This window comes from Durio zibethinus, chromosome 26 (assembly GCF_047325235.1).
Source record: "Durio zibethinus cultivar Kanyao isolate XHJ-2024 chromosome 26, ASM4732523v1, whole genome shotgun sequence".
NCBI lineage: Eukaryota > Viridiplantae > Streptophyta > Magnoliopsida > Malvales > Malvaceae > Durio > Durio zibethinus.
In genome coordinates, this window is record NC_143187.1 from 3,090,216 (window position 1) to 3,108,091 (window position 17,876).

A 17,876-nucleotide genomic window follows, 5' to 3' on the forward strand; every position below is an offset into this window, starting at 1 on the left:
TAAATCAAAAACGAAACAGATCTGCACAAATCATAAAAAAAAACACTGTCCTCCCCGTAGGGAGGAACCTAGCACCAAGCTACCTGCAAGAAGGAAGACAAATCAATTTTTGTTCACAACAAAAAAAAAAAAGAAAGAAAAGATGAGAGATCCGAAACTTTGAAGACAGACTCGCGACGGTTAAGCCACTTTTAGGCCAAGCGAAGGTCGGATCTGGAAAGAGGGCGTCCAGAGGAATTTTCGGTGACTTTCTGACCATTTTTCGATCACCGACGACCACCGTCGATGATGACTCACACGACGATCGGTGCAGGCACGACGTCGGATTCCGGTGAGACCAGAAACCCCCCCTCAGAGCCTTTTTTTCTGTGAAACCAAACAGACTGAGGAAAGAAAAAAAAATCTGACTTTTATAGAAAAGATAGGACCAAAACGATATCGTTTTGAGCATAGGACCAAAACGACGTCTTTTCAAGTGTAGAGGATCCGCGCGTGGATCGAACCAAACCCGAGATCCCCGTAACCTGACCCAACGACCCGCTTCAGCCAGCCTTGAACCGATTCAGACGAATCGCCAGTGAATCGGTCTGAACCGCTGGTCGCCTGAACTGCCAATTCGGTCAGATCGCCCGAACTATCGATCCAACCTCCGAACTGATCAGACTGCTCAGACCAGCATTGACCGGATCGTTGACCCGTCCGGTTCAGGTAAAAAAAAATTTTTTTTCTAAATTTTTTTTATATATTATTATTTTTGTTATTTTATATTTATGCATGATAAATGTTTAAATTTATTAGGATAAATATCTAATTATTATTAATAATAATAAAATGAAAACAATATAAAGTAATAACTAAAAAATATATTAAAAATGTTTAAATAATATAGTAATAATGGAATAAGCGTTTTATTTTCCCTGTCTAGATGTTGGAAGGAATAAAAAATATTTTTTCAAATAAATAATTTCGCCTAGATGTTGAAGAATTATTATGAATAAATTTTCATTAAAAAAAAAACACAAGAAATTTTTAATTAGTTTTCAAAAATTATAAAAAAAAAATTGAACTTGCTCCGAAAGTCCGCCTAGATGATGAGAATTTTTAGAGATGTTTGTGTTTTACTTAAACCCTAAATACTTTTTTTTTAATTTTCAAAATTTTAAGTTTTAAAACCCCTAAAAATAAAAAATCCCTTAAGATTCAAAACCTCTTAAAATCCAAAGTCCTAATAATCCTAAGGACACGTATAAAAATTCTATTTGAAGCAATTTTTTTCCCGAATGCCTCCTAGATGATGGGGTATTTAGAAAATTTTACTTCGTTAAGTCTTTTCACACGAGTTCTTAATTCACATTAATAATAAGATTAATAAATAAAAGTATAATAAAATTAGGATATTAAATATAAACAGTCGCACCTAAGCTCTGCCTAGATGTTGGAGAGTCTGGGTGGTCTCATTATACTTAAGAATCCAACTCTTAAATTGCATTTCCTTGTAAATGACATTCATTAGCATACATACGTTGACATATTATCATCGATAATTGATTGCATTATTCTTTCTTTAATTTGTTGTTCGATGATAAAATATTTTATAGTAAAAAAAAAAAGGGATAATACTTTAAAAAAAAAGAAAAAAAATATTTTAGTGATATTATAAAATAAAACAAAAATAACATTCTGAATGAAATAATTCTTGGTACCCTACCTAGATGTTGAAAAGTCACTAACAATTATTTTCTATAAAGATTGTTACTTCATTTTAAGGATTATTGTGTTAAATCTTAGGCGAAAAGAATTATTTTAAATTCTGCCTAGGCGATGGAGAATTTTAAGATAATTCTTTAACTTAAAAGATTTTCTTAATAGTTCTAAATAAATATTTTAGCAAAATTTTATTTTTTTTTCAAGTGAAGGGAATTAGTGTTAAATTCCAAATTAAAACTATTTTTATCCAACACCGAAAATAGAGCGTAATTAAATGGTACCAATTTATGGGCGTTGTGGGGGTGTTAATCCTTCCCCACGCGTAAACAACTCCTGGACCCAACCGGATTTTTCGTAGACTGAAATTTATCTTTTTGATAAATTTTAAACCCGTTTTTATAGTTTTATTAAAAGGATAACCTTTTGGGTGGTCAATCACACCCTAACAAAGATTGGTGACGACTCTTTTTATTTCTCTCGATTTTAAAACTCGTTTTACTTCTGACAGTCCCAAAACCGTTATGACAGTTTGGCGACTCCGCTGGAGATGCTCACCTGGGTTCATAGCCACACCACGCACCTTAGGCCAGCAGTTCCTGTTCACCTTAAACTTGTGGTAAGCAATGCCAGCCTTAAGAAGAGGTTTCTCGGTCCTACCACCTCCTGCAACCTGGCCAACCATGGCACGACAGCCGCTTGGAACAATCTTCTTGGCACCAGATGGAAGCTTGATCCTAGTTGTGTCGTTATCAGGGTTGTGACTGATAACAATAGCATAATCACCAGAAGACCTAACGAAAACACCACGATCACCAACGTGATGTTCGACGTTGCAAACGACAGCTCCTTCAGGGATAGATCTAAGAGGCAACACATTTTCGACCATAAGAGTAGCCTTCTTACCACAGTACACGAACTGTCCAGTGTACATACCCTCGGCAGCAACGAACAGTTCCTTCTACTTCTTGTAACGGAAAGGTGACGGAAGACCACGCTGGCTAAGGGCGCGCCATGGCCCGGGTCGTGGATGACTTCAGTGAGCACGCCTTTTAGGTAACCATTTCGTTCGCCGAAGTCGAGATTGCGAAAACGGGCGGGACCCTTGCGGTGGTGGGTGTGGGCCTTGAAGACGGAACCCGCACCCTTACGTTGAGCTCGGATGACACGACCCATTCGGTGAAAGTTTGTGCGGCTACGAGGAGACCTCTCTCTCGCAGGCGGCCGATGGCAGCGAGCAGTGAAATGGGGGTTGAAGGAAAATTTTTTATAAATAATCTAATACATTAATAATATTATTTTTTTTTTTCAATTTTTAAAGCATTACTATTCTTAATACCTTAAATCTCCATAATCGGACAAAAAATTTATTTTTCATCATTTTTATTATTTTTTAAATTAATTTTTATTTTATTTAATAATTATTTAGTTAATTTTTATTTTTGTTTAATAAAAAATATTTTTATTATATTAAAAAACTTTTATAAATATTTTAATACGTTGATAATATTTAAAAAAATAATCTTCTTAGAAATTATTAAAGCATTATTACTCTGAATACTTTAAAATCTCATTTTCAAATAAAAATTTCTTTTTTTATATTTTTTCATTATTTTTATTTATTTTTGGTTACTTTTTTTATTTTCTAAATTTAAAAATATCAAAAATTTAGAAATCAATTTCATTTTTTTAATTATTGTTAGTATTATTTTCTTTAAGTGCTATTTATTATATTATTTTATGAGATTTATTTTAATTTTTTAACTAAATTATCAAGAATTCATTGTTTATCTTCGCTTATTTTTTGTTTTCACTTTTATTATTATTATTATTGAAATATAAATAAAATAAATATTTATTTTAACAAATTTAAAATTTTAAAAATACATAAATAATAATAATATTAAAAATATTAAAAATAATATTAAAAATTAAAAAAAAATTTAAACTTAATCAAACAACTGTATCAACAGTGCGGTACAATTCAAGGTCGGTCTGCCGGTCTAAAACCCTTTTTTGCAATTCAAACCAGTTCAACGCCGGTTCAGTCAGATTGGTCAATGCTGGTCAATTGCAGCATCTTCGAGTTAGGTCGCCCTAATCTTCAAGTCGGGACTCCGGTTCGCGATGATCGTCCCACTCCCAAAATGGCATCGTTTCGATTCTAACCTTTTTTTTTAACTATAAAAACCCAACGTTTTTTATCAAACCATTTCAGCCTTCCTTTTAAAAAAAAAAACTTCAAGCTCAACCAAAAAACTCTAGGCTATCCCCAGGAAAATGGCTCGTAGCTGCCGTGGTCCGTTGCTGTAACTAGTCATTGGTCGCCATGTCGGTTGCCAGAAAACTTCCAAAGCCACCCACAAACTCCTTTCAAACTCTCGATTCTCGTTCTAACCTTCTTTTTCCTTGAAATCACCTAGAAACTCCTAAATCAGCCTGTAAACTTTCGACCACATCCCTCTTTTCTTTGGTTTTTTTTTTTATTTGTTTCTTTTTCTGGGGTTGGTTCCCCACTCCACAGAATGTGGATTTTGGGTTTTTTTTTTTTTTGGCAGGTTAGGGAAATGGTTTTTTTAGTAAAGGTTTTTTTTTTGTTTTTTTTTTTTAACGGAGGCTATCCCTCTTTTTTCCTTCTTTTTCGTGGTGCTTAAGCTCTAAATTTATAGAGCTGGGAAGAATGACGAAATCCAGGATTTCTATGATTTTTGGGGTGTTCAACGTGTCGCTGGCAGCCTTTACGCTGCTAGGGCGACGACGCCTGATGTGACTTCTGTTTATTTTTTGTCTTTTTTTTCATTTTAGCTTAGACCATGTTTCTTGGAGACTTTGCCCTAACTGCCGTTGTTGAAAAGGAAGGGTGAGCCTAGTGATGCTCCTAGTGTGAAGGGCTACAGTCAGAGGGGGCTCGTGGGTGCCAGTGCGGTGCACGGCACCCACAGCCACAGGCTCTCTTTTATTTAATTAATTAATTAATTATTATTATTATTATTATTATTATTATCATTAGTCAAAGTTTGGTCCTTTATCTGGATTTTGGGCTAAAGTTAAATTTTGGATTTTAAGCCTAGTTGACATGAATTTTGGGCTCAATATCTACAGAAATGAAACCGAGGCCCATTTCTGAATTTGAATAAAATCAAATGTCTACAACATATATACATCTTTGACTCGTGGTTTAATCCCGGTCATTTCATTCTCTGACTTACGATTCAGTCCCAGTCATCTTTATTCTTTGGCTCGCGGTTTAATCTCGGTCATTTCATTAATTTTCTGACTTGTGGTTTAGTCTTAGTCATCTTTAATCTTTGGCTCGTGGTTTAATCCCGGTCATTTCATTAATTTTTTGACTTGCGGTTCAGTCCCAGTCATCTTTAATCTTTGGCTCGCGATTTAATCTCGATCATTTCATTAATTTTTTGACTTGCGGTTCAGTTCCAGTCATCTTTAATCTTTGACTCATGATTTAATCCTGATCATTTCATTCTCTAACTTGTGGTTCAGTCCCAGTCATCTTTAATCTTTAACTTATGGTTTAATCCCGATCATTTCATTAATTTTTTGATTTGTGATTTTGTCCCAGTCATCTTTAATCTTTGGCTCGTGGTTTAATCTTGATCATTTCATTAATTCTCTGACTTACGATTCAGTTTTAGTCGTCTTTCATCTTTGACTCATGGTTTAATCCCGATCATTTCATTCTCTGACTTGCGGTTCAGTCCCAGTCATCTTTAGTCTTTGACTTATGGTTTAATCCTGATCATTTCATTAATTTTTTGGCTTGTGGTTTAGTCCCAGTCATCTTTAATCTTTGGCTCGTGGTTTAATCTCGATCATTTCATTAATTCTCTCGACTTGCGATTCAGTCCTAATCATCTTTAATCTTTGACTCACGATTTAATCCTGATCATTTCATTAATTCCCTCGACTTGTGGTTCAGTCCCAGTCATCTTTATTTTTTGACTCACGGTTTAATCCCGATCATTTCATTAATTCCCTCGACTTGCAGTTCAATCTCAGTCATCTTTAATCTTTGACTCGCGGTGTCGTCCCGATCACTTTCTTTTATTCGACTTTAGGTGTTGCCTTAATTGATTCTTTTATTTTTCAACTCATAATGTCGCTTTCTTTATCACTTAACCTAACCTGTAAAAAATATATATTCATGATTTAATTTCGGACAAAATCGTTGTCTTTATCTTTGCCCTATTCTTGATTCTTAGTAATGTGCAAAGAAGAGCAGCTGTAAACATCGATTTTGTCCGGGTCTATTGTTTCCATTTTAAGTATAATAATAATAATAATAATAATAATAATAATAATAATAAATATTTAAAAATATATAATAATTAAAAAAATTAAAAAAGAATTAAAAAAAGAGAAATGAGACAAAAACTAGGGGCTGGTACGACACTGCTGTCGCCCCTGTCAGCCTCCCGACCAGCCCCTGTTAGCCTCCTGACCAGCCCTTTGACCAACTCTCTTTCAGCCCACCTACAGCCACCCAAATCTCATCTAATTGAAGCTCTTTAAAATCAATAGACGAACTCTTCCCCCTTCTTCTCTCTGGCTCTCTAACAAAAAAAAAAAAAAACCCATTCGATCTACCCACGAAAATCCTCGAGCTCAGACGAACTCTTCCCCCCTCAAAACACCCTCAACAGCCCCAGACAGATCCTCATTCCCATGCATAAGAAACCAAATTTCACGTAACCTAAAAAAAAAACACCCAAACCAAAAACGAAATAGGTCTACACAAATCATAAAAAAAAACACAGTCCTCCCCGTAGGAAGGAACCTAGCACCAAGCTACCTGCAAGAAGGAAGACAAATCAGTTTTTGTTCACAACAAAAACAAAAAGAAAAGATGAGAGATCCGAAACTTTGAAGATAGACTCGCGACAGTTAAGCCATTTTTAGGCCAAGCGAAGGTCGGATCTGGAAAGAGGGCGTCCAGAGGAATTTTCGGTGACTTTTTGACCATTTTTTGATCACCGAAGACCACCGTCGATGACGACTCACACGACGGCCGGTGCAGGCACGACGTTAGATTTCGGTGAGACCAGAAACCCCCTCTCAGAGCCTTTTTTTTTTTTGTGAAACCAAACAGACTGAGGAAAGAAAAAAAATCTGACTTTTATAGAAAAGATAGGACCAAAACGACGTCGTTTTGAGCATAGGACCAAAACGACGTCGTTTTGAGCATAGGACCAAAACGACGCCGTTTCAAATGTAGAGGATCCACACGTGGATCGAACCAGATCCGAGATCCCCATAACCCGACCCAACGACCCGTTTCAGCCAGCCTTGAACCGGTTTAGACGAACCGCCAGTGAATCGGTCTGAACCGCTGGTCGCCTGAACTGCCAATTCGGTCAGATCGCCCGAACTATCGATCCAACCTCCGAACCGATCAAACCGCCTAGATCAACGTTGACCGGATCATTGACCCGTCCGATTCAGGTAAAAAAAATTTTTTTAATTTTTTTTATATATTATTATTTTTGTTATTTTATATTTATGCATGATAAATGTTTAAATTTATTAGGATAAATATCTAATTATTATTATTAATAATAAAATGAAAACAATAAAAAGTAATAACTAAAAAATATATTAAAAATGTTTAAATAATAATAGTAATAATGGAATAAGCGTTTTATTTTTCCTACCTAGATGTTGGAAGGAATAAAAAAATATTTTTTCAAACAAATAATTTCGCTTAGATGTTGGAGAATTATTATGAATAAATTTTCATTAAAAAAAAACATAAGAAATTTTTAATTAGCTTTCAAAAATTATAAAAAAAAATTGAACTTGCTCCGAAAGTCCACCTAGATGATGGAAATTTTTAGAGATATTCGTGTTTTACTTAAACCCTAAACACTTTTTTTTTAATTTTCAAAATTTTAAGTTTTAAAACCCCTAAAAATCCAAAATTTCTTAAGATTCAAAACCTCTTAAAATCCAAAGTCCTAAAAATCCTAAGGATACGTATGAAAATTTTATTCGAAACAATTTATTCCCGAATGCCTCCTAGATGATAGGGTATTTAAGAAATTTTACTTCGTTAAGTCTTTTCACACGAGTTCTTAATTCACATTAATAATAAGATTAATAAATAAAGTATAATAAAATTGGGATCTTAAATATAAACAGTCACACCTAAGCTCTGCTTAGATGTTGGAGAGTCGAGGTGGTCTCATTATACTTAAGAATCCAACTCTTAAATTGCATTTCATTGTAAATGACATTCATTAGCATACATACGTTGACATATTATTATCGATAATTGATTGCATTATTCTCTCTTTAATTTGCTGTTCGATGATAAAATATTTTATAGTAAAAAACAAAAAAAAAGGATAATACTTTAAAAAAAAAAAGAAAAAAAATCTTTTAGTGATATTATAAAATAAAACAAAAATAACATTCCGAATTAAATAATTCTTAGTACTCTACCTAGATGTTGGAAAGTCACTAACAATTATTTTCTATAAAGATTGTTATTTCATTTTAAGGATTATTGTATTAAATCTTAGGCGAAAAGAATTATTTTAAATTCTGCCTAGGCGATGGAGAATTTTAAGATAATTCTTTAACTTAAAAGATTTTCTCAATAGTTCTAAATAAATATTTTAGCAAAATTTTATTTTTTTTCAAGTGAAGGGAATTAGTGTTAAATTTCAAATTAAAACTATTTTTATCCAACACCGAAAATAGAGCGTAATTAAATGGTACCAATTTATGGGCGTTGTGGGGGTGCTAATCCTTCCCCACGTGTAACCAACTCCTGAACCCAACCTGATTTTTCATAGACTGAAATTTATCTTTTTGATAAATTTTATATCCATTTTTATAGTTTTATTAAAAGGATAACCTTTTGGGTAGTCAATCACACCCTAACAAAGATTGGCGGTGACTCTTTTTATTTCTCTCGATTTTAAAAATCGTTTTACGTCTGACAGTCCCAAAACCGTTATGACAGTTTGGCGACTCCTCTGGAGATGCTCACCTGAGTTCATAGCCACACCACGCACCTTAGGCCAGCAGTTCCTCTTCACCTTAAACTTGTGGTAAGCATTGCCAGCCTTAAGAAGAGGTTTCTCGGTCCTACCACCTCCTGCAACCTGGCCAACCATGGCACGACAGCCGCTTGGAACAATCTTCTTGGCACCAGATGGAAGCTTGATCCTAGTTGTGTCGTTATCAGGGTTGTGACTGATAACAATAGCATAATCACCAGAAGACCTAGCGAAAACACCACGATCACCAACGTGATGTTCGACGTTGCAAACGACAGCTCCTTCAGGGATAGATCTAAGAGGCAACACATTTTCGACCATAAGAGTAGCCTTCTTACCACAGTACACAAACTGTCCAGTGTACATACCCTCGGCAGCAACGAACAGTTCCTTCTACTTCTTGTAACGGAAAGGGTGACGGAAGACCACGCGGGCTAAGGGCGCGCCACGGCCCGGGTCGTGGATGACTTCGGTGAGCACACCTTTTAGGTAACCATTTCGTTCGTCGAAGTCGAGACTGCGAAAACGGGCGGGACCCTTGCGGTGGTGGGTGTGGGCCTTGAAGACGGAACCAACACCCTTACGTTGAGCTCGGATGACACGACCCATTCGGTGAAAGTTTGTGCGGCTATGAGGAGACCTCTCTCTCGTAGGCGGCCGATGGCAGCGAGCAGTGAAATGGGGGTTGAAGGAAAATTTTTTATAAATAATCTAATACATTAATAATATTAAAAAAAAAATTTCAATTTTTAAAGCATTACTATTCTTAATACCTTAAATCTCCATAATCGGACAAAAAATTTATTTTTCATCATTTTTATTATTTTTAAAATTAATTTTTATTTTATTTAATAATTGTTTAGTTAATTTTTATTTTTGTTTAATAAAAAATATTTTTATTATATTAAAAAAATTTTATAAATATTTTAATACGTTGATAATATTTAAAAAAATAATCTTCTCACTTAAAAATTATTAAAATATTATTACTCTGAATACTTTAAAATCTTATTTTCAAATAAAAATTTCTTTTTTTATATTTTTTCATTATTTTTATTTATTTTTGGTTACTTTTTTTTTAATTTTCAAATTTAAAAATATCAAAAATTTAGAAATCAATTTCATTTTTTTAATTATTGTTAGTATTATTTTCTTTAGGTGCTATTTATTATATTATTTTATGAGCTTTATTTTAATTTTTTAACTAAATTATCAAGAATTCATTGTTTATCTTCGCTTATTTTTTGTTTTCACTTTTATTATTATTATTAAAATATAAATAAAATAAATATTTATTTTAACAAATTTAAAATTTTAAAAATACATAAATAATAATAATATTAAAAATAATATTAAAAATTAAAAATAATATTAAACTTAATCAGACAACTGTATCAACAGTGCGGTATAGTTCAAGGTCGGTCTGCCGGTCTAGAACCCTTTTTTGCAATTCAAACTAGTTCGACGTCGGTTCAGTCAGATTGGTCAATGCTGGTCAGCTGCAGCATCTTCGAGTTAGGTCGCGCTAATCTTCAAGTTGGGTCTCGGGTTCGCGATGATCGTCCTATTCCCAAAATGGCATCGTTTCGATTCTAACCTTTTTTTTTAACTATAAAAACCCAACGTTTTTTATCAAACCATTTCAGCCTTCCTTTTAAAAAAAAAAACTTCAAGCTCAACCAAAAAACTCTGGGCTATCCCCAGGAAAATGGCTCGTAGCTGCCGTGGTCCGTTGCTGTAACTAGTCATTGGTCGCCATGTCGGTTGCCAGAAAACTTCCAAAGCCACCCACAAACTCCTTTCAAACTCTCGATTCTCGTTCTAACTTTCTTTTTCCTTGAAATCACCTAGAAACTCCTAAATCAGCCTGTAAACTTTCGACCACATCCCTCTTTTCTTTGGTTTTTTTTTTTATTTGTTTCTTTTTCTGGGGTTGGTTCCCCACTCCACAGAATTTGGATTTTGGGTTTTTTTTTTTTTTTTTGGCAGGTTAGGGAAATGGTTTTTTTAGTAAAGGTTTCTTTTTTTGTTTTTTTTTTTTTAATGGAGGTTATCCCTCTTTTTTCCTTCTTTGTCGTGGTGCTTAAGCTCTAAATTTATAGAGCTGGGAAGAATGACGAAATCCAAGATTTCTATGATTTTTGGGGTGTTCAACGTGTCGCTGGCAGGGCAGCGATGCCTGATGTGACTTCTGTTTATTTTTTGTCCTTTTTTTCATTTTAGCTTAAACCATGTTTTTTGGAGACTTTGCCCTACCTGCCGTTGTTGAAAAGGAAGGGTGAGCCTAGTGATGCTCCTAGTGTGAAAGGCTAAAGTCAGAGGGGGCTCGTGGGTGCCAGTGCGGTGCACGGCACCCACAGCCACGGGCTCTCCTTTTTTTAATTAATTAATTAATTAATTATTATTATTATTATTATTATTATTAGTCAAAGTTTGGTCCTTTATCTGGATTTTGGGCTAAAGGTAAAATTTGGATTTTAAGCCTAGTTGACATGAATTTTGGGCTCAATATCTACAGAAATGAAACCGAGGCCCATTTTTGAATTTGAATAAAATCAAATGTCTACAACATATATACATATACATATATATATATGTATATGTATATATGTATGTATTTGCTAGAAAGGAAAGCAACCTGGCTGCATGCCTAATATAATTTTACTGCCTCATATTATGTTCTGAATATAGTATTGTATGTAATACATGTCTGGCTGTTTCTCAAATATAGAATGTCCCTAAACCCTTACCAAATAAAGAAAAGAAATATTTATTATTTATTTATTTATTTAAACTATTTGGATTTACAAGTGAATGATTTTGTCTTCTTATGATTCGACAGTAACTTCTTTATATTTGGCTCTTGGGATTAGATTCTCATTCATTAATTTCTTTTAACAATGCGGTGTAGAGTTAATTATACATTTGACATTTTAATTTTCAAAAAATGTATAAATTAATATTTCAAAAAAAATATATGTACAATTTGCAACATAAATTTTTGAATCATGTAATGTTAACCCAAACTCAAACATAAACCCATCAATACTCCTTTTAATCCAATTAAAACTAAATTTTATTTGTTTTGCCTAAGTGGTAAAAATCCTATCCAAAATCAGTTAATTCCTGGATGTGCCATGTGGATGTAGTCCTATTACCTCAGTATTTCATCATTTAATCCTGCAAATGAAAATTATAATTACCTTCTATGAAATGGGACTGCATTACCAAAAAAAAAAAAAAAATTACTCCTATTAACTCACTATTTCACCATTTAGTCCTGCAAATAAATTGCTTCAACCCTATAAATATGTACTCTGTTCAAGCCTTCAACAGACTTACAGCAAACAAAAACATTAGCAAAATCAAGAGTGAAGGAGACTCTGAGACAGAGAGTATTGAGTGGAGTGATGGAGGGGATTGGTTCAAAGAGAATGATGGTGAACATGATGGTGTTGATGATGGTTGTTCTAACTTATGGGCGAGGTGAGTTAGCAGATGTTCATCCAGCTACCTCGAAAAAACTCTGTGCTAAAATGTGTCTTGTCAAGTGCGTGATTCGCCTCATTCCTGCCCGCATTGCACTTTGTGTTGGTCTCTGCATGGTAGGCTGCGAACTTAATCCCTCAGAAGTTGTCTATAATTGTACAAGCGATTGTGCAACCTCCATGGTCAATGCTCACAATCCTACTGGTAAAAACACTAAAATCTATCTTTATACCCTACATTTTTAAATCTAAGAATTATAGCAATTCTTTTCTCCATTTAATTTCCTTCAAACAATATTTTTATGGGTTTTTTTTCTCTTTCTGATTTTGCAGATGCTGAGAAAGTCGAAAACTTTGTTGGTTCCTGCTATGACACTTGCAAGCAGAAGAACAACTAGGCGCTCTTTTCTTCTTTTTTTTTTTTATCACCGTTGAACAGTAAATAAGTGGAACTAAAAGTACCCAGAATGAAGTAAAATGTTATTGAGTCACCTAGACAGCTCAAGTGTTTGGGTTGAAAATAAAGTTTTAATTATATTGTTGGATTGGAGTTGTATAATTGTTTTTCCATTGCACCAAAAAAGAGAAACGTACTCTTTTATTTATGCAATCGTAATTTTAACTTTCAAGTATATGATTGTTTGATTTTCCTTTGCTTTTGGTTTCGTTTAATGAATAATAGAGAACATTAATTAATTAATTAATTAATTAATTAATATATATATATATTTCTTAGTACATTTTTCATCTTTTATGGCTCTCAACATTTCTCAATCAATCAAGGCTAAAGCATTGAACATATTTTTATATCAATTTAAAACAATCGATTTTAGTTCAATATAATGTCTACTATAAATTACTATTTAAACAAATTCATTACCATTTTATTTTATTTTATTTTTCTATTTTGTGGAGCCAATCTCTCTCCTCCTTACCCGTGCCCTGGTTCTCTACTTTATTTTCGAAGATCATTGCACATATTTTATTTTTCCTTATTTTGTTTAAAACTATTTTCATTTTCTTCATCATCTAGGAAAACAGAAGAAACAAAAATCCGGAAGATTGGCCATAACAGTAATTCATGATTGCTTCCATAAAATTGCCCCAATTCACATTTTAAGAACTTTTTAAAAAGTGCATAAATTACCGTGAAAAAAATTGTTAGAAAATAATCTTGGGCTTTGTAGTAATTAATCAATAACTCCAATCCCATGTTAATAAGAGGGAAAAGGCGGGACAAATGGTCTGTTTTAAGTGGATGGATTGCATTCATATCAACATGGAGAATATGAAGAACAAATGAAAATTTTTTATCATAAGCACATGTGAGATAGAGGAATAAAAAGGAATAATTATTTTTTCACGGAATTGGAATTTTAATTTTAGCACTCTATTAAAAAATTACGTGATTGTTGAAAAAAAAAAAAAAAAAGCGAGAATTATGGAAAGAGTAAAAATGGGAAAAGAGTAAGATCATGAGAGAGAGGATTGCCAGGTAGGTATAATTGACTTTCATTAATGTGGGCGATTAGTTGACTATCTCGGGACCATTGATTCCGGACCATTGGATTAAAGAAATATCAATGGTCAAAATTTAGTGTAAAATTGTAATATTTTACTCTGGTTCCTTCCCAGATAGTGGTAATTAGTGTAGTAACTTGCCACATATGGCTTGTGGTTTCGTTAATAATATCAACAAATCTGTTGGTAATGTAGTTTCCAGTATATTTTTAATTTTTAATTTTTTTCAAAAATTTTGTAAAAAGTGATTACAAATTTTTTTTACAAAATTTTCGTGAGAAATCTTTTTTTTTTCAACGAATTTCATGTAGTGAAAACAAATCAACTGTATTATTGAAGGAATTTCATCTTAAAAATATTTTTAGATTATTAAAAATTTCTTTGAAAAATTGGTTGGCGAATTTTCTAATGGAAATTAGATTGGATCAAATTCCGGCGTGAATAACCGATGATTTTGGTGTATTACTGACGATGTTTTGTCGCTAGTATTTTTCTTATGGTTTCTGCTTTCATCAATATTGTCAGATAATTCCGTTGAAAAAATCACGTTAGTCATTATTTTCCTACAAAAGTTTGTTGTTTTCTTGTTCAAAACTGAATTGGAGATAACGATTTATGTAGCTAATAAGTCAATTTGTTAATAAACCGATGGTGATAATAATAAATTTGTTATTCTTTCATGTTGATGCCGATGCTTTGAAAATTGGTTGCAGATGTTGTTGTGCTCTGCTTTTCTCGTGCTTGAGATGGCGTGATAGGGAAATCTAGTCGTTTAGAGTTTGGGCATCATCGGATTTGCTTTGGTTGCAGTTGCTTGTGTATGCTGTGTTTTGTTCCTTAGGGTTTATTTATTTTAAACAAAATTATTTATTTGATATATTATGTTTCTTTGTATTTTTATTTATGAATTGATAAAATTTATAATTTTATAAGTTTTATTAGTACATGTCTTGTATACATATAAATATATATTTATAAGTTTTATTAGTACATGTCTTGTATACATATAAATATATATTTATATTACTAATATAATAGGATAAATTAATAAAAAATTAAATTTTAATATAATAGTAATTGTTCCCCTCAAAATTAAATGTAAAAATTTGCTAGTGGCTGTTGATGTCTTTTTGGATTGGGACTCTATGTTTCCATTTTCTTTTACTTTGTTTATATGGTTTGCACTGGGATTTCCCGTTCGTTGGGAACTTGACTCTCCTTTTTTCTTAATAAAACCTTTTTTTTTTGTTAACAAAAAAAAAGAATTTACAGGGGACTGATAGGGCCAGCGCATGCCGAATATATACCTTTTTATGGCATTCAAAAAATACTCACCCTGACAAGTTCAATTTTCTTGAATGACTCTAGCATGGTACAGTGCTTCAGCAATTAATCCAATATTTTTTTCTTGCATTAAAAATTTTGGATTAATTAGATAAAACTACATAAAAAAAAATTAACTATATTATAATTAAAAATCAATAAATCAAAAGTTGGTATATGGTTTGATCAAAAATTAAGATTTATGATTTAACTAATTGTTAAAATTTTTTCACAAGGTATAAAAAAACAAAAGAAATTAATAAAGCAATGAAATGCCATTTGGATCTTTTTTTCTTCTAAATTATTGATCTAATTTATGATTTTATGGTTGAAAAGTTGGCCGAAAGTTGAATAAGATATTAAACGTGACATGTTTTAAAGGAAAAGGTTAAAGATACCAAAAATGATATATGATATATGTTTCGATACTTAAATCAATATGGTAATTGAAGAAAAATGGAATAAGAGAGGAAAAAGAAGAGAAAGAAAATAGATATATGATTAGAGGAAAAAAAGAGAGTAGAGTTGAAAATATGCCACAGCCCAATTTGACTCTACTTTTATACCTTATAAACATTTATCATTAAATAAATAAAATATATGGTATATACATTTATCATTAAATAAATAAAATATTGAAGTTAAAACAATGAAACTTTTGGAAGATACTTAGTCGAACAGAAAAATAATTATTTCTCTAAAAAGTCTTGAAAAATAAGACCACAACATGTCATCAATCATTATATTGACATAGAAACATACTATTTTGTTCGAATTTAATGATACGAATTTCAATCCAGCTAACTCAAATTATAATTAACATTCACCCCTATCATTTTTACTAGGATGTTAAAGTAAAATTTTATTGTTTAAAATAGTTGAACTATGAAATATTATGATTGTTTAAGTATAATATCATTTGTAAACAATGAAGAATATGAAATATATAATATTCTTTTTACTTGTTAGATAAATAAAATAAGTAAAACTAAATTTATATCTTTTTTACTATTCACTTGTTAATATTTTACTCTTTTTCTTAATTCTTAAAAAATTTTTCTTATTACTTTTGTAAATTTTCATGAAATATCATTATATCTCATGCTCCATTGATATATTGTGAGCTTACCAAATTTCATTTGTAAGCATAACCGTAGTGGAGCACATGCAATGCCAACCAGTTAAAATCTATATAAACGTCTCTCGTACAATAGAAATTAGAGCCACCAAGATTTCCATCCATATACTTTCTTTTTGCAAACAAAAGGAAAAGGAAAGCAAAGAAAAATGGAGGAAAGAGGAGCATAGTCGGTCTTTATGGTTTGTTTGGTATTTGGGATTCTAGCTGGGCAGTCCATAGCTCAACTAGGTCCTATAGCCTTGTCCTACGTGAATTGTTTCATTCCGTGCGCCATTCAATACGAAGCTAGATTTTGCGCTGTCAACTGCTTCAAGGACTGTATCCTTCCCTCCGATTCTACTGTGAGCACTATCCAAGACACCAAGCCTTCTGCAGGCTTGGTTGTGCTACTGCATTGTGCTCAGATATCAGCACCAAAGAAAATCCTGGTAACTATTTATTTTCTCTCCCCCTTTTAAGTAGACACAAGAATAAACTCATTTTTTTAATCATTTGGTTTAAATTCCTTAGCGGAGGAGAAAGTTGGATGGTGTTTGGATGATTGCTCAAAGAAATGCGCCGGAAACAACTGATCAATTACCAGATAAGAGATCGTTCGTGAATGAATAAAGCCCTATTGAATATATTTGAGTTAATCCCAATTAATGTATTTAAAATAATGACACTGTCAAAATTATGTTAACAGCTGCTGCTCCTTACTTCCTCTGTGAAGGAATGAATGAATAAAGCCTGTCAAATATTCGGGTTAATCTGAATGTAAAAATATTGGGGCTATAACTTCTGTTTATGTAATAAATATGACTCTATGCCACCAAAGACTAATGATTTGTCTGCTTTCCACTGATGAATTGTTATTTGGAGGGTCAGACTCATGTTCCCAAATTTAAATTTGCTTGTCATTAATCATGCATAAAGTTCTGTAAGAATTTCATAGCGTGCTATAAACAAAAGCATGGTGACTAAATCATGGGAAAAAGATAGTAGCAAGTTGGAGAAAATGGGGCATTCAAAACGCATGGTTACCAGACACCGCTTCCAGGCTACGTCACGTAATGTGCATGGTTTTATGTTCTCCTGTGTGTCGTAACGTTTTTGGGACCGTCAGACGTAAATTGAGTTTTTAAAATCGAGAAAAATAAAATGGAGTCGCCACTAATCTTTGTTAAGGTGTGATTGATCACCCAAAAGTTTATCTTCTTAATAAAACTATAAAAACAAGTTTAAAGTTTATCAAAATAATAAATTTCGATCTGCGAAAAAACATGTTGGGTTCGAGAGTCGATTACGTATGGGGAAGGATTAGCACTCCCACAACACCCAAAAATTGGTACCATTTAATTACGCATTATTTTCGGCGTTGGATAAAAATGGTTTCAATTTGAAATTTAACACTAATTCCTTTCATTTGGAAAAATAAAATTTTGCTAAAAATTTTTATTTAGAAATATTGAGAAAATCTTTAAGTTAAAGAATTATCTTAAAATTCTCCAACATCTAGGCAGAATTTAAAATAGCTCTTTTCGCTTAAAATTTTACACAATAATCCTTAAAAAGAAATAACAATCTTTATAAAAAATAAATGTTAGTGACTCTCCAACATCGAGACAAAGTACCAAGAATTATTTCTTTCGAAATATTATTTTTATTTTATTTTATAATATCACAATTTTTTTA

General features: G+C 32.4%; 1 protein-coding gene and 2 pseudogenes across 1 annotated transcript; 1 reads left to right on the forward strand and 2 right to left on the reverse strand.

The window, feature by feature from the left end:
• Positions 1–1,643: 1,643 nt before the first annotated feature.
• On the reverse strand, positions 1,644–3,075 carry LOC111274498 (large ribosomal subunit protein uL2 pseudogene; annotated as a pseudogene).
• A 5,216-nt stretch (positions 3,076–8,291) lies between these two features.
• LOC111274125 (large ribosomal subunit protein uL2x pseudogene) lies at positions 8,292–9,407 on the reverse strand (annotated as a pseudogene).
• Positions 9,408–12,008: 2,601 nt separating this feature from the next.
• LOC149511129 (uncharacterized) lies at positions 12,009–12,849 on the forward strand. The gene is made up of 2 exons (XM_089755780.1): positions 12,009–12,422; positions 12,551–12,849. The coding sequence occupies exons 1-2, from the start codon at positions 12,140–12,142 to the stop codon at positions 12,613–12,615; spliced, it is 348 nt and encodes a 115-aa protein (XP_089611906.1). The 5' UTR covers positions 12,009–12,139; the 3' UTR covers positions 12,616–12,849.
• Positions 12,850–17,876: the final 5,027 nt, after the last annotated feature.

Excerpts from the sequence above, each read along its gene's own strand:
- LOC149511129 (XM_089755780.1), top strand. The coding sequence starts at position 12,140 with ATGGAGGGGATTGGTTCAAAGAGAATGATGGTGAACATGATGGTGTTG. Across the intron at positions 12,423-12,550 it reads CAATGCTCACAATCCTACTG|ATGCTGAGAAAGTCGAAAAC; the intron begins GTAAAAACACTA and ends CTGATTTTGCAG.